Source organism: Patella vulgata, chromosome 1, assembly GCF_932274485.2.
Source record: "Patella vulgata chromosome 1, xgPatVulg1.2, whole genome shotgun sequence".
Taxonomy (NCBI): domain Eukaryota; kingdom Metazoa; phylum Mollusca; class Gastropoda; family Patellidae; genus Patella; species Patella vulgata.
In genome coordinates, this window is record NC_065879.2 from 75,652,285 (window position 1) to 75,678,685 (window position 26,401).

Consider the following 26,401-nt stretch of genomic DNA (forward strand, 5'->3'; position numbering starts at 1 on the left):
ACAGTTCACAATTTTAATTTGATTTTGACAAAACTTGAAATATAGGTATATATCCCAAAGATCTTGGATCCTTTTGATATTGGCTGTATTGGAAAGTAACTTTGAGGCTTATGACATGTTTCAGGCAGCAACTTCATGGATTATGTATGGCCACTGATTATACGAAAAAATCACGTTTTTAGCTTGTGGCCACTATAAAGGTCCAATTTTTATCCGATTTTGATGAAAGTTGAAATGTATGTTTATAACCCAAAGATCTTGGTACCTTTGGATATTCGCGCATATCAAACAGTAACCTACTGGAATACTGGATAATGGTCCCTGATTGTACGAAAAATCATGTTTTTAGTTGTGGTCACAATTTTTATCCAATTTATAAAGAAAACATTAGTGGGCTAGATCTATTTGTTAAGGCCTACCCAGTTTTAGTCAAGATTGCTGAAGAACATGAAAATCGGTCCAAAACTGCCTGCTGCTTGTATGCAAATAGTGTAATGTAAAGGTATGGAATGTCAAGGTTGTGACCCCCCAGATGTCACAATTATGATGAAACTTAAAATATATGTTTACTGTATATTGAAAAGATCTCATTTCTTTTCAATATTCGCCCATATCGAACCACAACATCCTGGATTATGGCCCCTGATTGTGGTCCCTCTAGAAGTCACAATTTTTATCAGATTTTAATAAAACTTAAAATATATGTTTATATCCCAAAGATATTGATTCCTTTTGATAGTGTTACATGTATGACCGTAACATCCTGGATTATGACCCCTGATTGTACGAAAAAGTGCATTTTTAGCCTTGTTATCTGTCCATCTCTTGCGAAATGTAGGCGTACCTTTCATAGCAACTGCTTGTTATTTCTGGTATGTAGTGAAGGGGGGTTGTGTCACATAGGTCACATCATTAAATATCTAGATACATGAATTACACACTGAAATCAAATATGACCAAGTAGCCTACCCATACATTGTAGCTTGCAACTACAATTTACATTAAATCATAAAATGCAGATTTCTTCTCAAAAATGGTTATTTATGTCAATAAGATCAAAATCTGCAATTTGATCATACAATACAAAATAATTTTGGAATACAAGGTGTCTTAAGACAGAATCTGCAAGATTTCAAGATGACAAAACATGCAATGGTCCTTCCTTATAAGTGAGTCAACATATACAGCCATCCTGATGTGATTTTCCACCAATAGGGTGCATCTATAGCCCCTCAATTTTCAGAACCCCCTGTCCCTTTTTCTAATCTGTCCTATTCCCGAAAAAACACTCAATGCAAAAAATTAGACATATTGATTTATATTTAGGGGGTCCACCGCAGCCTGCAAAAATCCGCAATAAGCCCCTGCTCAAGTAATACAAAAAATACAATTAATGATTTGCCTTCTACGCACGTAAAAACAATTCTAACACTCAGGATTTACTACACTAGGTTGGTGCCGAAAGTAGGATGTTAAACACCATTTCATGTTTTACCATTTCATGTTAGCGTTTTAGTTTTATTGGATAATTAATATGGAGAAGGATGTCCCCCCACCAATAGAGAATCATATTCCTGAAGCAATGGCCAGAGAAATTCCTCTCAGGCCATTGCTTGATTAGCTTCTGATACTTGCGCTTTTGAGGGAGTGTGTCTATTCTTCCTGTTCAATCAAATCTATCCCCAAACACAGCAACATGACAGCCCTTCTTTTAATCAGGTGCCTTCCCTAAAACTTTGGACAGTGATTTAAGGTATTAAAAACGTTGTTGTTCGTCTCAAAACGAATATTATATCCGTGTTGACAGTTGATAGCATTGTTTGTCACACAATTAGTTTTTTTGCAATGTTTTGCTATGCACTGGTTAATTGGGCATAATAAAAGCGTGAGTCATGGCGTAACGTTATGTAAACATATTTGGTCCAATTTGGAGCTCTGTTTGGTATTGTTACGCAGTTAGCTATTGGTTGTTAATCAAACTATTGACCAGTCATAATTTAGAACAAGAATTTGCTTTCTTTACAGCAGTAAGTAGTGGGATTAGCTCTAATCAAATGAAACACTGCAAGGAGTATGATTGAGAATCAAAATAAGACAATACATGCTGCCATCTTTGATTTTCAGCACAATGTTATCATGAAGTCCAACATGACTGAACATTCAATTCATCACAAGAGATTTCTAAACAAGGCATCTTTTCTTTACCTTCTGGTTGGTGTTGGTGGTCGAATGGTTTATTATATAAGAGTTTGATGATCATAAGGTCTGTCATTGAATCAAGTGGTGTGGTTTTGATTCCCTGCTTCTATGTGACAAAGAGTAGGATCGACCGTCCAATCTCATGAGTTTTCTGGTTTCCTCCAAAAGCAAAAAAAAACACTACGCGCAAACGAATTATTGAAATAAAATTATCCATATGTTAGTCCCAAAATGAACCCATTTCTCTCTTTCTTACAATTTGTAGACGGTTACAAACAGTAACAAAATTCAAACTATTTTATATATTAATAATTTATTGCCAGATTACCTGCCATAACAATTATTTAAATATAAAACAAAACAAAAAAAAATAACATATTGTTGTTTCCATTAAACTTACGAATTAATATAATTTGAAAGTTGGCACAAATCACAAATCCATGGTTTCTTTTCAATTTGAAATCACTGGTATTTAATTTATTTCTATTAAAAATTTATCATAGTCTACCTCTTACACAATTTAATTCCATCAAAAATAAAAAACACTAAAATATATTTGCTATTTTCATTTATCTTTGAATTAATTTGAAATATTATTAAAAATAATTTAAAAGTCTGCATATATAATAAATTCATCCGTTCTCTTCAATTCAACACATTTTATTCATGCAGCAATAAAATTCAAATTCAATTCATTTTTACTTAAAAAACAAAATTTCCAGGGTATCGGTGTCATAATAATTAATTAAATGAAAAATAAAGCAAAATAATATATTTGCACATTAACTTATTCTTATGAATTATTTAGAAATAATATTAAAACTAATTTAAAAAGCAGCATATATCATAAATCCATGTTTTCTCTTCAATTCGATGAATGAAATAAGAATTTCATTTTGCGTCCAATTTTACTGTTTTGTCGGTCGCTGGGTCCAAAAATATTTTCCCCTCCATATTGCTGTAATTTTTGCAATCTTTGATGGCTGAATTAGGCACCTGTAATGATATAATATCTTGTTTCAATTCATCATTGTAACAGAAATAGTCCTGCAGTTCAAAACTGCAGATATACAAAATCATTCAAATTGGTATTCGTGGTTAAAATTAGAACAAATAAGAATTTGTGGTAAATTATATGAGTGCTTTGTTGTGAAAATTAAAACAAATTTGAATTTTTGGTAAATTAAAATCTTATTGTAAATTAAAACGAATTAGAACAAATTATAATTTTTATGTCAAGTTACAACAAATTAGAATTATTTGTAAATTAGAATTTTATGAATGTGAACTTGGAATATGCTATAATAATAAATGTTTTAACCTTATGAAGTTTAGTATATTGGGGATGATGATGTTCATACACAGGATTATTACTGGCTCGATTATATGCTGGTATAAACACCCATCTTCTTAAATCACTGAGGTTGGGGGCACTGGTATGTAATAAATTACAATGGAAAAATAAGGCATCACCTGAAAAATGAAACAAAATCATGAACATTTATTTTTTCTAGTCAGATAATTTCAAACTCATTGTTGATCTAAATAATAAGAGTACATACCGGCATCTAATTCCACATATTTGTGGGGACACACCTTCTTTATTTCATTAACTCTTTCCATATCGGCACCTGTTTGTCCAGCTACCATTAGATGTTCAATACGACCACACTTATGTGATCCTTCCAAAATCTGAATTCACATAAAAATATGTTATCTATACAAACATGTATGTGCAAGCTAAAAAAAAAACCACACAAAGTATGATCTGGGAAAAACAAAGAAACTTCAAACTGGCCTCTCAACCAAAATGTTTATGGAGAGAGAGAGAGAGAGAGAGAGAGAGATATGGGTTTAACGCCCACTCAACACAAACTAGGTCATTTTGAGATCAACATATGGACCCGGAGAAAACCCAACACATTGCACATTTGACCCTACTCCTTGTCACGTAAAAGTAGGGAATTGAAACCACCCCACTTGACTCAATGACAGACCTTATGATCCAACAAACATTCTGCCGCCCCGTTTAAGGTTTGTAGCCACAAAACAATGTAAATAACGTGTATTGATGTAAAATTAACATTTCTGACAAATCCAGCGTCTAAAGGTTGGTGGATTTTTCTTCTGAAGTTCAATATGATGTCGAGAATATCACTAAAGCACAATATCCATCCCATTCACCTTGTAAGTTTATGATAAAATAAACTTGAAAGAATCAACCTACATGTACCAACCCAGTTTCGTGGGCTGTTCATTGGACAGAAGTGTTGAAATTTTGTGTTGGCCCTAAACTATGATAGTAAGAAGATACCATCGTGAGACTCACAGGGATGAAATATTCATATAAACATGAAAATAACTGAAAGACAAAGAACTCTAAATTGTCCAATTCATTAAATCATAGAAATGTAGTATACCTCTAAACAGCCATTTTCTTTTTTACAATTATCAATGGGCAAAAAAACACTCATCATGTCAGGAAACAAATTACCATTCTTGTACCAATATCTTAGAAAAATATAAGTTGGCAGGCAATTAAAAATATGCCTACCAGCAGCCAAGTCTCCCTAACAGTCATGAGCTAAACAATTTCAAAAAGATTGAATCATAAATGAAGCTTCTAAGCAGGCCTGGAAATAACAGTTTCAGATGTACCGGACAAAATGTCAGGCACTAATGAAATAGTACCTGACATTTTCGACTAAGTGCCGGACATGTATTAATAATATCAATAAAAAAAAGACAAATTAGTGCCGGACAAAATGACAGGCACCAGAGGTTCTGTGCCTGGCAAAGCCTGAATCTGTGCCTGACATTCTCTGTGACAGGTGCCTTATTTCCAGGCTTGCCTCTAAGGTGAATAATTCTCAAAAGTTGTTATTAAAATCTGACAATTAAGAAATCTTTTTTCAACAGGATGAACAACTGATGTGGTGTATCTGTTTATCAAATAAATAATTCCAAATATTGTGATTCCCGGACTTTTTATACAATTTCAGTATTGAATTTTAAACAAATCCTTTTCTTTCTGATTTAACAGTAAAAAAAAAACCTGTTCCAAAAAGGCTGTTTAAATATTATTTTCCAAAATAAAACTTGGGTAGTCTAAAGAAGATATTAATTCGTATATGCAAGTCTTTCTTTAGATGTGCAAAGTGGTTCAATTCATTTTTGAGTATAATCCACATTTTATAATTTGTCAAATTTTAATATTCAACATTCAGAATATTGCCCTTGGAGATACATTCCCTCGAAAGTATTTATTGAGTAATTATTTCCAATAAAAGTATGGGAAGTTTAATATATAATATATGCAAAATAGAGATGCCTAATCTAACCAGAAAAATACTGGATTCCCTGAAAAACACTCATGGGGCAAGCACTGGGCAAAAATGTCAGAGTATAACTAACGGCTTATTGTCTGCCAGCTTGACTTAGGAAGCCTAATCTTTGTTGCCACTTAATTCAACGATAGACCTTTATGTTCTAAAGTATCTACGTTAAACCATGCAAAGACCCTATATTATAATTTGATCAATAACAGGTTACAAAACTTATGTAATTTTGTGTGATCAAAGAGTTGTGAGAATTTGAAAATTTTACAGCATCTCTTTATTTTGCATTTTAATTGATTTTCTCAATAAAATAATTGGCTCACCCATAGTCTTGATGCCAAACATGGCGTCCTCCAGTTTTAGGATTTTTCATCATAAGTTTTGTGTGATAATGGTACACCTCTCCACCAAGTATCTACAATTTGAATACAGATTGCCAGGTAATAAAACATACACCCTTCAACAGCTACAGCACCCAAGATAAAGTATAAATGGTTTTAAGTTTAATGTCCTAAACTGCTTTAAATCAATATTTGTAATTAATTTCCTAATGCTTTCAATTTAAGGGCAACACAAATTTTCTTGAGTGTTTTGTAATCCAAAGAGTTACTATTAGTATCTAAATTCATGATCTGGCAATAGTGAGGACAATAAGAGTGTCAACAAGGTTTTATAAATCAAGCGGAATAAACTGAGAGTAATTGTTAGAAATCATTCAGTGTCATTTGGATTTTTTTTCTTAAAATTTCAAAAAGATTTTGCAGACTGAGTGGATCAACTTCAAGAGCAATAGTCCAATATCATTAAAAAAATAAAGTTTTTTTTTTTCCTTTAAATTAAACAAACAACGGACCACAGAATAAAAAAGATCCTACGCTAATTGTGGTCTCTCGCATGTGAATGGACATAGACCGGAACGGACAGGGTCACAACAAATTACAACATCACAATGTCCTTATAGAGTAAAATATGAACAACTAAATTAATGTGGCATATGCCATTACACCCTAAAATAAGAAAATTCTTTGCAGTAAGACATATCTAGTAAGTTAATAGCAATGTTAGTTTCCATCAGAATCAACCGTTTATATACTACACAATTAAATACCTATTATTGGTACTCAATGAAAGCTGTCTTAAAATGAATCGAAACAGATACAGCAGAGACAAAGTCTCATTCAAAAATATTTTTAATTCTGATTAAACCCTTTAACCGTGACCGTCTGGTAGTGCCCACAAATATAAGCCGTAGAAAAGAAAAATTTTCAGCCACCTGGTGGTCAAAGGGTAAAGATGATTTTTCATGCACCTCATTAGATATCGGTTTATATCAATGTTGAATATATCACCTTTTCACACGTGCCAGCCATTTTCTCAGTTCTAACTAACATTCCTGTCACATCGTCTCCAGGATGACTCCATAAAGCCAATCTGCTAAACCCATTCTCTCCATCTGATACCTGCATCAACAAAAATCAAAAGCATCCAACAATTGCTATAAATTATGCTGGTGATCTTCATATGTTATGTCTTAGAATGTGAATATATTAGACTTTATATCTATCATCTATCATATTTCTCGTACTTAGGAAATATTTGGCTCATATGGTTACATTAATTTGAAATTACTGAACCTAAGTATGTGCCTTCAATTTTAAAATAGCTCAAAGTTATTTCCCTTGCCTGGAAAATAAACTTTAAACAATGTTTAGGACAAGTAGAACAACTATTAGTGGCTTTAATGTTGTCCATACGTTTGTCATATGATTTCTCAGTTAATTATTGCCTGTTGTATGCTCTTCCTGCAATAGTCTATTAGGAGTACATCTGATGGCCAATTTTGCAGCCACTCTCTTCCCTCTCCCGAATTCTAGCATTAAAATTGTCCACAAAACTAACAATCTGACTTTGCCACTTCTTGAGCAACACTGCATTCTGAAATCTGTGATTGCCCCAATCTATTTTAGTTGACCTGACCAATCCATAATCTGCTAAATCTAATTTTAAAATTTTTGAAATATTGCTTTAAGTTTGAACAATAAAGGTTTTAGTATGCAATTCCTTACCCCATAAGCACTTTTTGTCATGTCATTTTCGGCTTCTACAACTTTCTTTATCTGATTTAACTCCTCTTCATTCAACAGACCTCTAAAAAAAAACCCAACACATACATTTCATATTACCGGTATATATTCTTTAAGGGTTATGAAATATGTACCATAGCTTTAAAGGGTCTTAATATCATGGCTTTCTTTATTCATTTCAATTTTCAAGGAATAAAACTAACAGATGAACAGAAATTTTGGAGAGGTCTGAAGCCATTTCATCACCAATGTAAAATTACATTACCATTATTTTCAAAATGTTAGCATTACAATTACTTGGGCATTTTTACCATCAATTACCATTATTAACCATTAATTTATGACTACCAGTATATCATTTTCACCATGAAGGAGCTGTGTTGGCCCAGTGCATAACATAGTGAGTCGCTAACGGTAACCTGGAGTTTCGAAGCCAGTATTGGCCATGAAGTTCTTCTGGATTTTTCGACGTTGTTCCCACTTGTTAGTTGTGCAGGGCAAAAAAAAACAAGGCCCTATATACACATTGGTGTGCTCTTAAAAGAACCCTTGACAGTTGGATTACGAATAAAAGTAGGCTGTAGTGCCACTGTCCGGGCAAAGTTTCGCTCATAGCACACTTTATGGCTTACATGTATGCCTGTCTTCCTTAGCCCAGTTGGCCTAGAACAGTATGACCTTAAACCCCATCAAAATTTCATTTCATATTTTACCATGAAGCATTCAACTCCTTTCTTTTTATCAGTACAATCTTTATTGTATGAAACAGCTGGTCATATTACCAACAAGATCATTATTTTCAAAGAATATGACATTTTTTAGCTTTATCGATAAAATTATAAATTTTTCATGTTATGCAGTTATTTCATGTGATGAAAATATTGTCAATATTTTGCACCACAAATTCTACAATTTGCCACTTACTTTACTATAAAATATCCACCTTCTTCATAATCTTTTTTAACATCATCATTGACATCAAAATCTTCACTAAACTTATATACTACAATAAATAAAACAAGATTAATGATGCATTATGCAGAGCTAAATTTGCCTATTGCAGGTCTTTTTTTCTGGCTTTAATGTTATATACATGTAAACTTTTATTTTGATATTTATTCACACAACAAGCCTATAACCAGGATTAAAATAAATTTGAACACCTGTAAGATCTAAAAATTTAAAGATAAAATGGATATTTGAGAAACTGTCTTGGTTGTCAAGTACCACTGCTACGATAATAAACGATATATCTACATCTTCAAACAGCCATAACTTTGCCTTGTATAAAAGTAACTGGAATAAATAGTCTCAAGGATAGTTCCAGTCTTTAGTTATTATCGAAGATTTACACTGCTACAGTATTACCATATGGATGTACCAGTTTATTTATTTATAAGTCTTGTACTTTAAATGTGATAACCTTTTTTTAATGCAGTAGATTTTCTAAAACAAAGAAATCAAATGGGGTTCAACGTCCTACTGTTCTTTTTCTAACAAAGGTGATACACAAATGTTACATTTGGAAGTTGAAACAGTGCCATCTGTTACCATAATGAGAGTTAGATAGTTAGAATTTGTGGTTATCACAATGTCTTGTAAACCTTGTAAAGCTTTGAAATGTCAAAGTGTTTATGAAACTTAACAGACTACAATCTACTTTAATATAAAACATGTGACAATAAATTGCAAGTACTATGGAAGTAGGACAAAATACATTTATTGTAACTGCAATATTTTGATAATAAGTCATACAAATTAGTATTTTCACATGTGTAAATAGTCAATTTACTATGTCAGGAAGAAATTATATGAATTAAAGTAAGCATATCAATATTACCATTAAAGTATTACCAAGCTGAGAGATAGAATGGAAAGATAACCCTGCGAAGCGAATCGCATCCTTAAATGAGGAGATTTGGGTGGCCGATTGGTTTAATGTATGCAGCACCTTAGATCATAAGCTCTGTCATTGGGTTAAGTGGCATGGTTTCGATTCCCTGCTTGTACGTGACAACCTTGTGGATTTTCTCTGGTTTCCCCATTCTGAATACAGAGAACTATCTGATTTTGATTTCCTATGTGTACGTGACAAGGAGTAGTGTCACATGTCCAACTTCATGGGAATTCTCTGGGCCTTTTGATTTCCTCCCACAGCTAAAGACCCATAAATGCAAGCAAATTATTGGAATAAAGCTGAATGATATGGTAGTACCAAGATGACCTAGTGGCTAGTTTGCGCTGAGTGGACGTTATACATCATTTCTCTTTCTCTCTCCTCCTTATATGACTCAATATAAAACTATCTCTGTCACCAGTTCCATAGAGTTATCTGTCCTGTATCATGTTCACTATCTATATCAAAATGTGACAGGAAAGATAACTCCTCTAAGTCACATTCTCAATTTGCAATCCTTATGCAGGACTTGCTTTTGTTGTACCGAGGGGGGATTGGATGGCCGACTGGTTAGCGTATGCGGATTGTATCATAAGGTCTGTCATGAGTCAACTGACGTGGTTTCGATTCCCAGTTGTACGTGATAAGGAGTAGGGTCGCCTGTCCAACCTCGTAAATTTTCTCCGGGTCCTCCAGTTTCCTCCCACAGCTAAAGATCCCCAAGCACAAGCGAATTATGACCTGGTTTGTGTCAAGTGGACATTAAACCCCCTTTCTTTCTCCGGCTTTTGTACCGGAAAAACAGGGAACTACAATTTTAAATATAATAACTCTTCTAAATCTACTGATAAGAGTATATCATAGACCATTATATTCTACATTACTATGAAATCCATAACAACGATATTTTTGCATTATTTTATTGAAAATCTATAAGAGATCTCTTCATAATTGATAGCCTTAGAGTAAATGATAAAAGTATTATATCCATGAACCCAGGAGATTAAATGTATAAATTATTTATTAGTTATATTTTCTGTCAACATAAAACTTGTTGGGTGTTAACACAACATATATACATGTAGGGTAACCTTGTTCTCAATTTCTGGGTACACTGCATTTGCTTTACATTGACTAATACATGTATCCTATTTCTTAGTGGTCTGTTCACTGGTGTGACACTGTTCCTTGAGTCATCTGTTCATCCCTCCAAAGTCCAAACTTATGACCTATGAAAGTATGATATTACTAATGATCAGTAAAAATAAAGTTATTGACTTAAATTGGCTAATTTTGAAATAAATTGAATTAGTTATATAATAATTTTTCCAGATCCTAGTGTAGTAAGGCAAGTAAAATGAAATATTGAACTATAAAAAATGAAATGAATTAGGAGCTGTGTTTTGATCCGATTGATAATGGCAGTTACATGTACATTAAAATAGTCAACAACAAAAAAAGTCCCTTGGATTTGGAATAAATCGCTTAAACCTTAACCGGTCGACGTCATTTTGACGTTATGACGTGAAATATTTTGTATGCCTATTTCAATCGACTACTGCCAAATAATTATAAGTGATAGACTCTCGACACCAATAAAAAAGTTGCTGGGGATAAGTTGATCTATAATTTGCAAATCATTCTAAATCCTTTTCATCAGAAATATCGTCTTCAGAATCGGTGTAATCGATATAATCCGATTCGGAATAATTCATAATTATTTCAACCACTTCCAGCGTCTTTAACATTCCCGACACCGTTAAATTACGTTTTTCGTCAAAAAATGTTGAACAAAGACATGGTTTCCTCAATGCCCTTGACAAGACAAATTCCTGTCTGACACGCATGCGTGGCCATATCAATCAAATACGAAACTAAATACTCAAATGCGGCTTATAAAAAAGGTACTTGCTGTGGTCGACTTTAGTCGACCTTGACCACTTAGCTGTATAACGTCGTGGTGACTATAGTCGACAATGACCGGTTAAGGGTTAAAGATGCATTATGTAAGATTTGTGTAACAGAGATGGCTGTTCTTGCTAGTTCAAAAACAGATAATTAAAAATGAATATATTGAAGATTTCAGTCAAATACTTTATTCTGTGTATTTGAAGTTTTGATAAAATGTAGTGTAGATTGATTTATTTGTTGTTTATTAAACCCTTAGATGTAAATGGCCGATCTGTACTAATTTACTTAAAATCCAATGGTCTATATCTAGAGAGTTGATAAAGGGCTTCTTGTGTTAATAAATGTGTGATGGCATGACAAAAACCCTTCACATGGTGAAAATGTTAAAAAATCACAAATTAGGGATCAAAATAATCGATAAATTGTCAAAATCGGTTGATAACTTTTGGAGATATTTATCAAGATAACAACACATTCTCAAGAAAAATGTAACTGGAGAAAATGCAGTTTAATTATTTTACAATGTTGATATTTCACGGTTTCTGAGCAGCTTATAGTTTTAATTTGTATGCATTTTCACATTATAAGTTTATTTCATATACAATAAGAATACAATATTTATCTTTGTGCTAAAAATTATTTACATCATTTTAGGTGTTTTAGATACTGTTTCTTTTTTATCGTTTAAATAATAATTTACATAACATTTGAAGCGAGAAAAAAACATGCAATAGGCAGATTTAGTTTTTCCATAATGGATCTATAACAAATGGTTGTGTAAATGTAACCATATTCAAGGCATACCACGAACCAATGAATACATTGAATAATGTCTCTTGAATGATTCACGAACGCTATTTTTGTTTCAGATTTTTATTTTCAATCTTTAACTTCGTCTTTTACTGTTTTCATATCTTACATTGTTTACATTATTTTACAAATGTATGCTGCCTCTTGTAGACTTTTTGACACAATAAAATAAATTATCTTATCTTTTAAGGATTGTAATGGTCATGAAAATTGTTTAGTTGAAGTTCATTATCTAGGATGATATTGTATGCCTAGGTCCCACTGGGCATTTTTTGCCTCAGGAATGTACTACCGATGGAAATTAATGAGATTCGGGACTGTCGCGAGCCATGCAGGACCATCGGGAGAAAATTTGTTGATTTCCACATCACTAATGATTTTCCCCAGTAGCACCTAGGCAATAGTCTTAGTTCCATTTTTATTATTCTATCTAACCTGATGTTTATTTTATTCTGGTACATGTATATTAACTATTTATGCTAAATATCCATACTTTTTAGTTTATGGCAGTTTTAAGCTTCAATATATAAAACAGTCAACACTTTCGATAACCTTGGTAATTGTAAAAAAAACATTTTGGTAAGCAACTAATGTAATCTTACTTTGCAAAATTGTCAGGGTATCACTAACTGGCAACCCGGCGGCTTATTGTCTGCGAGCTTGACCTAAGGAACGGCTGTTATTTCTTGATCAAATGGTTAGGCAGTTTTGGGAAGAACACTGAGGGTTTTATTAGTACCACAGACTCTGCAATTAAACTGCGGAAAAAGAAGTTGACAGAAGGTCCAAGAATTTACTTAGGCTTCAAAATGTATGGCAAATGGACAGTAAGTACATTCTGAGTACATTCTGAAAATGGACCCTCCCTCAATTAGTTGCATGACAAAAATGGCTTCTAAAAATAGATTTTTTTTATATCTTGGGGTATTTCGTCGTGAATACAAATTTTTAAGAAGGATTGAAGCAAATTTTTGACAGATTAATCAGTTTGATTCTTGAATATTTTTTTATTCCAAATATATCATCAAATCATCCAGTTTTGTATGTGGGAAGGCATCTTTAAGGTTACATGGACTGAAAACAATAATACATTGCTACCAGTCTGCTACTTAAATTATTAAATAATTAGGATGGATGCAACAAATTATTGATAAAAAGAAACAGCCTTGAACTTTATACTATTACATTGATCATGGGTCATTATATGGGTACATCCAATAAGTGTGTTGTATAGATCAGGTATCATTTTTGCCACAAAGATAATTTAATAATTTAATTTAAAAATGGATAGTTGAGACTTTATTTATTATTATAACAATGGTAGCAATGAAAGTCAAGACTGTCCTATTCTTATCAAAACTTCCAACATTAATAACTTAGCTCAGAATAATTTGACAAATTTTCAAAATATTCCTTTATTTTTTATCTATTTTTAAACTATTACAGCTAGAACTGTCAGCTCTTCCTCTAAATCTTATGTAGGCCTAATCCATCTTTAATGTACCCTAAAATGTACTCAGATTCATTATTTAACATTTACATTTAATCAAACAATCGCGTGGTTGGATGGTGTGGTTTCGAAACTGGTGTGGTTTCGAATCGCCGGTTGTACGTGACAAGGAGTAGGGTCGCCTGTCCAACCTCCTTGTTTTATTGAAATAAAATTGAACCATGTGTTAGTCACAAAATGACCTAGTTTGTGTTGAGTGGATGTTAAACCCCAATTCTCTCTTTCTTTAATCGAACAATCAAATCTCCTCATTTGTATTCAATCCGATTCAAATGAGACTTGCCAAAAGATTTTGCCCAATATTTTTTGCAGGAAGTTGGTATATATGACAGAAGTGGAAAAAGGGTAATAACAAAAAAACAACTCCTCTATAGTTAAATCAAGGGCACATATTTGCAGTTTTGTCATCTGAACACAATGCTTGTCATTGATCTGAGCATTATATTTTTGCAATGACAATTATTGCATTGACTGTACTCTAGCAGAAAATTATATTTTATGGTTTCTGAAATATTATGTATTTTGGTTGGGTTAAATTGCATTGTTTTTGTTTCTTAAAAAAAGACAAATATTTTATTGCATCCAATTCCAATTCGCATAACCTTCCCATAAAATTCAATGAAATTGACAATCTCATTTTTGTCCTAAATCAAAGAATTCTGGTATATTAAATTATTAATCTGTATTCATAGCCAATGCTATCCATTTACTTTTCACTCATGTCATATAATATAAAACCATGGACCTTATATATGGACCTATAATCCATAATAAAACATCGGCTTTTGACAGTAATTACATAAACAGTCGAAATATCCGAATGCAATTATAGTATAAAAGGAAAATTAAACTTGTTTCATGACAGACGTCAAATGATATACATCACGTTTTGAAATGGTTGGTGCATCTTTCAATTTTAACCATACTTATAGTCAGAAGATTGAATTTACGTGGTTTATACCAGTTACAAAATAAGCTGTTCTTACCTCTTGACGCCATTTTCAATCGGTAGTGACGAGTTGAATATTCCACACTGTTTCATTCGGCAAACCTCGGCTGATTCTACGAAGCTAGATGTATAGCTCTATGGGTGTACGGTACCGGAAACCACGGAGGTTTGCCGAATGACACTGTTTTGTACCGGAAGAAGCCGAAACTGACCGCACCTAGCTCGTTATATTTTACCGAAACCAGAACAGTACCGCCCTAACCAAATGCTACAAATACAGCGAAATTTGGCATACAAATTAACGAAAGTATTATTTGCTTCAATCTGAAATCGGAATACACTCAAAAACAATAGCTTGGCTCTAAACTGCTGATTTTCTTGGAGTCAATCCATACTCTGATTCTGACCCTTCAAATTTTACAAAAAAGATAATAAGTTTTATGTGCACTTGAATTATCATACCACGTTTATCTTTTTTTATCTATAAACCAGTACCTTCGAACGAGACAGAGAACCACATTATATGAATTAAAAGTGGAGGGGCTGGCAAAATTGTTCTTTTCGGGCGAAATATTTAGAGCACACACACACTGAAGGACCTTGTACGCCTCAATTTAAATAATAAGATTTAAAACGTGTCAATGATACGGTTCGTATGCGATTGATTATTATCATGTTAATGTATGGGTTATATTCTGTGGTGAATATATTACTAGGTCCTTGCACATAGTTGTAGCCCTTAGAGCGTCCACAAGGGCCAGAACTCTGGCAGTAATTATCGGAAATTGTTGAAAATCAACAGGATTCTGTGTCTCATAACTTTACACACAGTGTATAGATTTACAGTCTATCGGATAGTAACTTTAGCCTCTTGAGCGTCCACACGGACCATAACTCCAGCAGTAATTACTGGAAATTGTTGAAAATCAATAGAATTCTTCATCTCATGACCTTAAACTAAAGTCAATCGGATATTAACTTTAGCCTCTTGAGCGTCCAAAATAATTTCAAAGTCATCAAGTGTCATTAATTATCGGAAATTGTTGAAAATCAGTAGGCTTCTTCGTCTCATGGATTTAAACAATGTGTATAAATTTAAAGTCAATCCGATATTAACTTTAGCCCCTAAAGCCTCAACAAGCAATTTTCCACAAGCAATTGTGGGCGCCCTATCGACGTACGGACGTGCAGACGGCAATATACGACCGCATTTCAATGTGGGCGTATAACAATTATTTGCATCTTTTTGGGGTAATCAGCTCTACAGTGGTGTGGGGTATGTCGCCCAGGTATAGGCGCTATGCTCCGAACAGCAGTGGGCTATTTGCCCCGCTCCCACCACTCGCACAAGTTTTAAAATGGTCGATGTTCATGGACGTTAGATAAACAAGGCTTGCACCAAATGAAGCATTAAATACTGGTGTTATTATCGATATAAATTTGATTTCTATATCTTTCATAGCTACCCAGCTACACTCGATGACTCCCATCTACAAATTAACAAAAAGTGACCGAAAAATTTGTAAGTCACACAGAATACATACATATTTGTCTACAACTTCAATATTTCGGAGCACACGCGCCGACATTAAAACCCTACTATGTCTGTCATAAAACGTGACTCTCTATAACTGCCAATCATATCCGAGATTTTCCTGGTGGGTCCCCACCGTGCATAGGCACTTTATGTTACCCTACTCATCTCATTTACCGCTGTTTACTCCGACACCTTTAGATTCGTCTTCTGCAATGAACTCATATAGAATAAACAACCATTTATATTCCTGTCTTCAGGAGTAGGCGTCTAGAGTAGGTAGACTATATTCCCACAGATATTTCTTATTCACCGTAAGGCGTAAGGATATCACTCTGGGATAGAACAATTTCCAAAAAATTAGAGTTTATAATTGTTTAAATCTTCTACGTCTTATCATTATCTATCTTCATTAGCTGAGTAGGACGTTAAACCCCATTTCTTTTTATTTCATTTTTTATCATTATTATCATGTACCGGATGCTAGAAATGGGTTTGCTAACTTCATGAATGCACGATTAGATCCGGAAGTTTCAACTCGGCTGTAAATGTTTAGTAAACTGTGTTAATCAACATAGGAAACGACTTAGCCACTTAGAAGATTAAAAAGGGTATACTAAGCTTGACAAAGGTGTAAATTATGTATTTGTATGATCAATGTAAACAACAATTTAGTTGATAATTTCATTAGTCACTTATAGACTAGATAACCTGGCCTATGTAGAAAGTTTATCCAGACTCTTGAGCTACTTACGGTCAAGACAAACGAAATGAAATGAAATGGGGTTTAACGTCCTACTGTTCTGCTCCTAACCTGGGCTAATGAAGACGGGCATACGCCATAACGTGTGCTATGAGGGAAATTTTGCCCGGGCAGCGGCGCTACGGCCTACTCTTATATCGAATTCCAACTGCCAAGGGATCTTTTACGTGTTCACCAAACGGGACCTCCGTTTTTCGTCCCATCCGCGTCAAGACAAACTGTTTCATCATATAATATAGGGTGACCCGTGCACCGTGCAGAAAGTTGGTCTCGACACGGCGAATATATGTGACAGTCAATGTCTACAATCAGGCAATTTGTACAATGCCTGAAATATACCAGTCAATGTGTACATTGCGGGGTTAGGGTAAGGGTGGGGGTTAGGGTTAGGGTTACAAAGGTATTGTACACATTGCCTGATTGTAGACATTGACTGTAACATATACACGCTTCAGTCGCTTAATTATCTTGAAGTGATTTCTCGCATACACTATACGCACTATGATAACACCCAGAGCTCGAGTCTATGATACTATAAATAGCCATCGCACGTGCAATGCTCTACACATCTATCAACTATTACAGCCGTAAAAAATCTATTGTTGACGATTGTGAATAGCATAAACCCTATTTATTTCCAGTAGAGCTACCCCTCCCCCCTTTTCTGAAAGAAAATTGTGAGCGTGATAGAGGCTGTAGTTTTTAACGGATTTCTTTCAAATTTGGCGTGAAGTATTATTATTCCGTTCCTGAGTCAATTCTCCATTGCAGTTTTTCACCAGATTTTTGTAGGGTGAGATTTAGAGCCCTAGCGATATTCAGCGTTCCGCAACATTCCCTTTCGGAGTTATGCCCATATTTCCGAAAAACGAGCTTCTTATTTGGCCCCACTTGCAATTTTCCCATGAAACACTTGTCTGCGATATCACCCAGTTGAAAGCAGACGTAAAGTCTCAAGGAAGAAGAAGAAAATGGATGGGAGCCGCGGTGGCTCAGTGAATCGATAACCTGGGGGTCCCGTGTTCGATCCCGGTGTTGGCCGAGAAAGTTCATCGGGATTACCCGTAGCACCCCCCCCCCCCCCTGTCAGTGGTGCAGGCCAGAGGGCCTGGCAAGGGACAGTGTATACCAGAGGGCATGGCAAAGAACAACGTATGGAATTCGTCACAACTGTAAGCCGTAACGCCGCTGTCCGGGCACAATTTCCCTCATAGCCCACTGTATGACACATGCCCGTCTTCATTAACCCTGTCGGAGCAGAACAATAGGCCGTTAAACCCCATTTCATTATTTTTTTTAAATATTCTGAAATATTCTAATATTCTGAAAATATTTTTCAAGTTGTTTAAGAAATAAGTGAAGAATTTTATAGTAGACTTAGCAGGATACCCGGTTTCGCCTTGTTCGCCCGGGCCAAAGTTCTGCGATCTTTCTTCAGCCACCCTAAAAAAAAAAAAGTCGTTTACAGCTGATATGACGTCATTATTACTAGGAAAATGGCTGAATTTTGGATTCTGGTTACGAATCTGGCCAAACATTTATCGGGATCTTCTTCAAAACGGCACAGATTGTCACGGAACGACAGGAATCTGACACGTAAAGAACTTTGGCACGCATCTTGCAGAAACTATTTTCATTCCTAACTCGTTGGCGATAATGTGCTCAAACCACTCATGAGAGATGCCAACAACATTGGCAATATGTCGAGTGGTCAATCATGTCATGCACCCGATAAATGTTTCTGAAATGGTTGTTGTAGATGGCCCATCAAGACTCTCTCTGCTATGCTTAAATTCCACAGCCCATTTCGTTATCCCCTAAAGTGAAGACCATGTCGGCATGTATCTGTGCTGGGGTTAGTCCTTTCAGTTGCTTGTACTTGATGACTAACCTATAGCCATTTTTGTCTATTTCTGGTGATTTCAATAGGTAGGTTAATAGAATGGGCTGGTACGAAGACAGTAATTACACAACAGATAGACTATTCTAACTTAGCCAAATAAGTCCGTCCGATATATTCGCCTTGATTGTAAATGCACTGAGGTGCTTTGATCATTTCTCATCTATATCGCCTGCAGAGGAAGCCGAATGTTGATAAATTTTCAATTGATCATACCTTTGTAAATACTAAATTGTTTCAATTGAACTGGAGTATACAGGTCACAATTCTATGGAGTACAATTACTGCTTATTACTGAGCAACGTTTCGATTAGGCTTCTCTAGTCATTATCAAGCAACAATTGAATGTAAATCCGTTTATATACATTCATATTACATTAAGATATGCGTTGCTACCCATTTATGTCCATTTCTATAACTAATTTTACAACGAAAAGAGAGGGGAAAAAAAGATCATAAAAAGGATGAAGTCTTTAGATATCAATTCAATATCAGATTAGCAGTTACAGCATGTTTATTCTCAAAATTAAATTTGAAATCTTTATTTATGGGTAAATGATTTTCTTGTTCTAAGTTGTTCGGCCTTTTTCTTTTCTGATACAATGATCTACACGGCTAGAGCATTATTTTGTCGACAATATCACTTAAATGCTTCCTTGGAAGCGGACGTTCATCAATAAAGCTACATGTATTTCAGCATAGATCATTATCCATAACGTTAAAAAGTATTAATTTATTGTTTTATCTTAAATGTCATGAATAATCATATTTTTCAGTGTTGTCAGTTAATTTGAATGGGGACACCGCCACCAACATTAGAAACTTACAAAGAACCAGGAAGCATGCCAGATCTAAGAACGATAGATTGGGATGAAGAGGAGGGAAAAAGGTTTGCCACATATAGTCCGATTGAACTCTGTTGCAATGCTGTTACGAGTATTTATAATTTCAGCTTTTGTATATATCCCTCTAATGGCATCTAATAATCACCAGATCCAAAGTAAAGTAATATAAAAAGAACCTCTTGTTTTAACTCGTCGTCATACTGGCGAATCGAAGGACAAGAAGGGTCAAATACAGAACCCCAATGAACGCCTACAATTACAGATTTGTATGTTAGTTAGTAACCTAAGAAATGTAGAGAAGCTGAACCCGGTAGAAAATTTGTGATTTAGATATAGGATACGTCCAAGCATACTCATACCCTAAGTTTATTTTTTATATACTCAGCCAAATTAAAAACTTGACACTCGGGATTTTTGGGACTAGATTTTTAATATTTGGTTTAAGGCAACTATTTCAGTGTTATGTTGTGCACAGACGACCTTGACATCAACAGAAAGCAAGACTACGTCTCGCCGAAAGTCCTTGACATTGATAACGTTCGTGATGTCACAGTACCCCCCAAAATGAAATTCACAGATTTGGAGAACAATCGGAATAAAGTGTTTAGTAACGGTTGTGGCCACTTCTAGCGTCTCGTACTGCCACACGTCTTCTCGTGGATCTCAGAACATTAGTAAACACTACCCGAGGAAGACGTCGCCACTGCTCAGCAAGAGCATGTTGAAGGCCCTGCAACGTCAGTGGTGGATTCACTTGCTGACGAACACGTCGACCCAGTTCGTCTAAGATGTGTTCAATAGGATTAAGGTCGGTGCTAAGCGACGGCCAATCCAGGACTTGGACACCGGCATTTCTTAACAAATTCTGGGTAGCAATTGCTGTATGGGGTCGAGCATTGTCTTCTTGAAACGTTAGTCCAGACCCATGTCTCTGCATAAACGGAAGAAGAACAGGTTGCAAAATCTGATCCCTGTACTGGAAAGCATTTAAGTTACCTTGGACAACAACAAGAGGAGAACGTCCATGTGCACAAAAAGAACCCCAAACCATGACGCTGCCGACCCCAAATCGGTCAACTTCTCTGACGCATACTTGAGCGTAACGTTCACCTCGTCTGTGGTACACTCGGACCCTGCCATCGGCAAATCTCAAAGTGAATCGTGATTCGTCACTAAAGACAACCGAGTTCCACTGTCTTTGAGTAATTCTTATGTGTCTTGTGGCCCACACAAGTCGGTTACGGCGATGAAGAGGTGTCAATATTAGTCCATTATAGGGCCTCCTAGCTCCAAAACCAGCAGCCTGCAAGCGATTTCGAACAGTTTGTGCAGTTACCCTTCCACCAAACATCTCTCTACTTGTGGAGGTTGCAGTGACAAATCTGTTTCTAAGATGACGTAATCGTATTGCTTGATCGTCCTGGAGTGACGTCACACGTGGCGCTCCCGCCCTTGGGCGGTCGGCAATAGTTCCAGTTTGAAGCACTCTCATTCTAAGATTAATTGTCTGGCGTGAACAATTAAAGGCTCTTGCAACAGTGACCACAGACTGACCAGCATAGAGCCTACCTATAGCACGTAGACGTTCTACATTTGAAAGGCGCGGCATTTTCTAACAAAGATGAAAACAACAATTTTAATTTGTTTTTCCAGTTCAAGTTACGTGTGTGTGTTCAGTTTAAGCAAACTTGCATCGATTGACCTCACGAGTTTGTGTTTGCACGTGTTTTTCAGGTTTTTCATCTTTATATGCTCAAAAGTCACGTGATGCACGTGACTTTACAATTTTATGAAATTAAAGGCTTCTTACTACTTACTATCGTTAGAAACACTTTAAATATTATTTGTTTGCACGTGTTTTTCAGGTTTTTCATCTTTATATGCTCAAAAGTCACGTGATGCACGTGACTTTACAATTTTATGAAATTAAAGGCTTCTTACTACTTACTATCGTTAGAAACACTTTAAATATTATTTGAATTACCAGAAAAAATTTTTTGTTGAAATTCATCAATGTCAAGTTTTTAATTTGGCTGAGTATATGTTTGTGCACTGCTTTTTAAATAACGTCATCACCACATTGGTAGTTTTGTGTAACACTTTTTGTTAACTATTCGATGTTTGTGTATTGTTTATAAATATAAAATATCTTTACAAATGTAAAATGTATTTTTCAGGTTGTGGTCCAGACTGAAACAGTCCAAAAATGACGGGAATTTTCCAACAATATTGGATACATTATCATCGCAGGAACAGGCAGTAGCTATTTTGACAGGTGTTGATAAAGGGTATTTTAAAACTGTGATAGATCTGATAGATCATGGTTCTGATGTGCATTGTATTGATACTAAATATCGCGGTGTTTTACACTATCTATTGACTAATTACAGATTTCTTGGACAAACTAGACATGACTTGTTTTTCAAATGTCTAACTACAATAGTTGGTGCGGGTGGGAATGTGAATCATGTGGATAGCGATAAAGATGTACCTATATTAATGGCAGCAAGACATGGCTTGATAGATGTTGTGATATATCTGATAGATCATGGTGCGGATATTCACTGTGTTGATAAAAACCAGAAAAATACCTTACTCTGTCTTTTCGGTTATTTTAAAACTCAGAAAGATAGACGTTTTCTTTCTTTATTACTAGAATGTGTGATTAAGTTAGTTCAAGCTGGTATTGATGTCAACTATGCGTATGCAACGACAGATCCACCATTATTCATTGCCGCTAAAGAAGGATGGCTAGACATTATGATGTGTCTGATAGATCACGGCGCAAATATGGAGTCTGATGCTTTTTTAGAAAGGAATATTCTCCATTTGGTATTACGATCTCTGTGTTGTGGTTGTGATGAAAAATATATAGATATTGTGAAGACATTAATAAACAGGGGAATAGATGTAAATCAAGCAGATAAAAAAATGAGCAATACGCCGTTATTTGGCATGGCAAACCGTCGATCTCCACTACATAAGGAGAAGGATGAAATGGTGAAGTTAAAATATAAACTGATAAATATGTTAACTGAAGGCGGTTGTAATTTGAATCACCAGAACAGACTATTAACGACACCAATTATGTTTTTTATAAAAGAACAAGCTGATATTCGGGTCATATATTATCTGATTCTAAATGGTGCAGATATTAATCTTACTGATAAAAATAGTAATACAGCAATTAGTTACTGCGTGCAGTATCACTTTTTAGATTGTTTTAATATCTTTAAACTGTTGGTACATTTTGGATCAGATCTGATGTCAACTAAAAATGGAATTAAATTATTTCATGAAATTCTCAAGTGTAAGAGGTTAGATGTTTTCAATTATTATATTGGACGCCAGTTGATTATAATTGGTGCTACATCTGTAGGAGAAACAATGCTACATCTACTGGCTCGAGTAAATTTTGATTATTCGTCAAAAGCATTTAAATGGTTGTTTAATAGTGAACTGGATATAAACCATCGGTGCTCGAAAACAAATACACCTTCAATGATAGCTGCAATTTTATTAAACAGTAAATATTTAGAACTGTTAACACCCCATCCTAAAATAAAGATAAATGCACAGAATAACAAAGGCCATACAGCCCTCCACCTCTGTGTCATTGGATTTACAATGTTGAAAGACGGTTTGAATAAGAGACAAGTAAATGATGTTGTTCAGAAATATTGCAGACAGATATATCCAATATATATGGAGTGTGTTGATATTTTACTTGCTGCTGGTATAGATGTAAATTTACAAGATAATAGCGGAAGAACTGTTTTGATGTTTGCAGCTATGAAAAACGACAGAGTTCTGGTAAAGAAATTACTTAAGGCTGGCGCAATGGTTAACGTTTTCGATAATTTAGGAAGATCAGCTCTGCAGTATCTTGATTTTGATAAAAGTGTATTTGATCTGACATGCTTTAAACTAATTATGTCTAATGGGGATCACAAAATCCTGGATTTGCCGTGCATCAACGGTAACACAATTATTCAAACAGCTGTATGTTTTCCATTATTCTGGGAACCAATGATGGTTGTTAGTTTTATTCGATATTTGGTTGCTCAAAATTGTTGTCTCCAGACTCTTGTTACGTCCTCGGTTGAAAGTAGCTTGAAGCTTATTAGTCTGGATGAACTTAACCACCAAGTAAGAGATGACATAAGTCAGTTGTTATATCTTAGTGGGGCTCATAGGGAAGAAATTGTGACAACTCTAAATTTTGATGTGGAAGATACGCAAGAAGATCAAGATGAATCACTTTACTCGCACCACAAAAAAACTTTTAATTTATTTTGTAATAATGTATCTCTCAAATCTATATGTAGGAGAGTCATCAGACAGACGATTGGATTGATAATACACCAAGCGCATAAGAATCTAGAACTACCTCTCGAACTAAACGAATTTCTACTTTTAAAAGACGTTCTTCATTCTAAATATTACGACCTGTATTTATTTGATGGTGGCTACGATGAATATGACGACGTTGATGATTTTGATTCATATGATATAGATAAAGACAAAGATGATGATTATAGTGAATATAGTTACCAGTATTTTGCTCTCTATAATATTTATGTACTGAAAGAGAAATGCAAGAAACTAAAGAAATTTCCTAACGACCAAAGTCTGCTACCTTGGATATTGCGGCATAGGTGATTTGTTTTACAGAAGTGTAAGTTCTATTTTGTAAAAACGTGGTTGCTGCAGGTGTGATTATAAGAGTGCCTCGCAAGTCCCCATCTATGATTGCCCAATCACAGATTTCTTTCTTTAATACCGATGGGAAAATGATTAAACTGTACATCTATAATTAAAACAGTGTTTCATTTCTCAGATGCCAAAGATATGGGTAAGGAATAAGTAAATAATTTTGAAAAATATATGGGGATCGAAGGAATAAGTAAATAATTTTGAAAAGTGTATCTGAATGGCGCTTATAGTAATTTGGAAATCAGCATGCGGATACATCTAGCTTGCAGGCCAGTGACCTACATGATCCATTAAGATTGGTTTCATTTTTTTAGAAATCCCGGGGGGGGGGGGGGTTGGATGGCTGAATGGTTAGCACGTGCGCGCTGTATCATAAAGTCTGTCATTGAGTCAACTGGCGTGGTTTCGATTTCCCGGTTGTACGTGACAAGGAGTAGAGTAGCCTGTCTAACGTCGTGGGTTTTCTCCGGGTCCTCCGGTTTCCTCCCACTGCTAAAGTCCCCTACGCGCAAGCGTATTATGGAAATAAAATTGAACCATATGTTAGTCTCGAAATAACCTAGTTTGTGTCGAGTGGACGTTAAACCACAACTCTCTCTCTCTCTCTCTCTCTCTCTCTCTCTCTCTCTCTCTCTCTTGCCCAATTAGGAACAAATATAAAATTGTTGATATTTCATAATATTTTATATATTATAGTCTATGGTTGATAAAACAATTACATTTATACTGTTGGTGTTTAAGGCCGGGATTCTCCCACCTTCGCCCCAACAGAAAATGATCAAACAGTAATATAATTTTGGGTTGAATACAAGACCAAAGTTCCATTGAATGACCGAGATATTCTAATTTAGGTTTGAAATTATGAAGGCCTCGCGGAATGTGTAATATTCTTACATACATATGCCACTGTATATTTTTATTTGATGGATGAACGTATGTCTGTGTAATATGCCTCATGAAATATTTTGGCCTATGTCCCCACAATGAAGACGGGATGGGGTACTAAAGAGAATGATCAAAGATAACATATATGGAATGATCAAAACGTTCACACAGGGAATGGTCAAACATTATATCCGGGTTGAATACAAGACCAAATTTCCACTGGATGACCGAGAGATTCTAATTTAGGTTTGAAAATATGAAGGTCACACTCAAATCGCGACGGCGTTTCTGAATTGATACGATTGACTGGAGTGCTTAACTTGATTTACTTCTAAATACAGTTTTTCTTTAATAGTTACTGTTTTTCTTAAATAAGTCCATCTGGGATTCTTACGTAGAATGAAGTTTAAAACACGTATTTTTTTCGGATTTCGGTCCGAGTGTGGTGCTGCGACAACTGTGCATGGTGGCAACATCCTGGTATGGCAGATTACAAAAAAGTCATCTGATAGAATTTGCTACATCTTCCCCCTAAACAATCTGCCGGATGTCTCACCTCTCAAGAGCTTAATGCGTGTCTACCCCAGAGCTGTTTGTTGTTGTTTATTAAAGCTTTAACATAAAATATGATATTATGGACAGGTTGATTTAAAATAAATTATTTACACTTAATGGGTTGAGAATTGGTAGAAACATAAAATAACACCGTCCGTGTATATCAAAAGTCACCTTACAATTGGTAAAAACACAAAATAAAAAGTCCTTGTATTAGGGTGACCCACCATAAATAAATATCTCCATATATCTCGACAATTACGCCACAATATTTATATATATGCCAAGCCTCAAATCAGTTTCACACAATTATAGTCACTAAATAAACGTAGTTAATAAGCTATGACCATTAATCACGTATAAATAATAGACTGAAAACTGGTTCCAAGAGTCGTCCATAACATCCAGACACTTTTGAGTAAAAGATAGGTTACGTGCCCTTGTTTTGAAATTAGTCTCGCTTAATTTTACTGCTATTCAAAATCGTCAACAATAATTTTTTTAC

General features: G+C 35.0%; 2 protein-coding genes across 3 annotated transcripts; one reads left to right on the forward strand and one right to left on the reverse strand.

The window, feature by feature from the left end:
* Window positions 1–2,511: 2,511 nt before the first annotated feature.
* Window positions 2,512–14,837, reverse strand: LOC126808727 (L-proline trans-4-hydroxylase). Its single transcript, XM_050533658.2, has 9 exons — window positions 14,736–14,837; window positions 8,546–8,624; window positions 7,604–7,685; window positions 6,887–6,997; window positions 5,861–5,952; window positions 4,620–4,710; window positions 3,762–3,891; window positions 3,521–3,672; window positions 2,512–3,195 (listed from the first exon to the last, which is right to left on the reverse strand). The coding sequence occupies exons 1-9, from the start codon at window positions 14,746–14,748 to the stop codon at window positions 3,091–3,093; spliced, it is 855 nt and encodes a 284-aa protein (XP_050389615.2). The 5' UTR covers window positions 14,749–14,837; the 3' UTR covers window positions 2,512–3,090.
* Window positions 14,838–16,734: 1,897 nt separating this feature from the next.
* LOC126808698 (putative ankyrin repeat protein RF_0381) lies at window positions 16,735–24,797 on the forward strand. 2 transcript variants are annotated; one of them, XM_050533619.2, is made up of 3 exons: window positions 16,735–16,863; window positions 19,672–19,784; window positions 21,918–24,797. In XM_050533619.2, exons 2-3 carry the CDS (start codon window positions 19,690–19,692, stop codon window positions 24,400–24,402), a joined length of 2,580 nt encoding a protein of 859 aa, XP_050389576.2. In that variant the 5' UTR covers window positions 16,735–16,863; window positions 19,672–19,689; the 3' UTR covers window positions 24,403–24,797. The 2 variants fall into 2 exon arrangements, with proteins under 2 accessions (XP_050389576.2, XP_050389577.2); XM_050533620.2 differs by having other exon boundaries at window positions 16,735–16,843.
* Window positions 24,798–26,401: the final 1,604 nt, after the last annotated feature.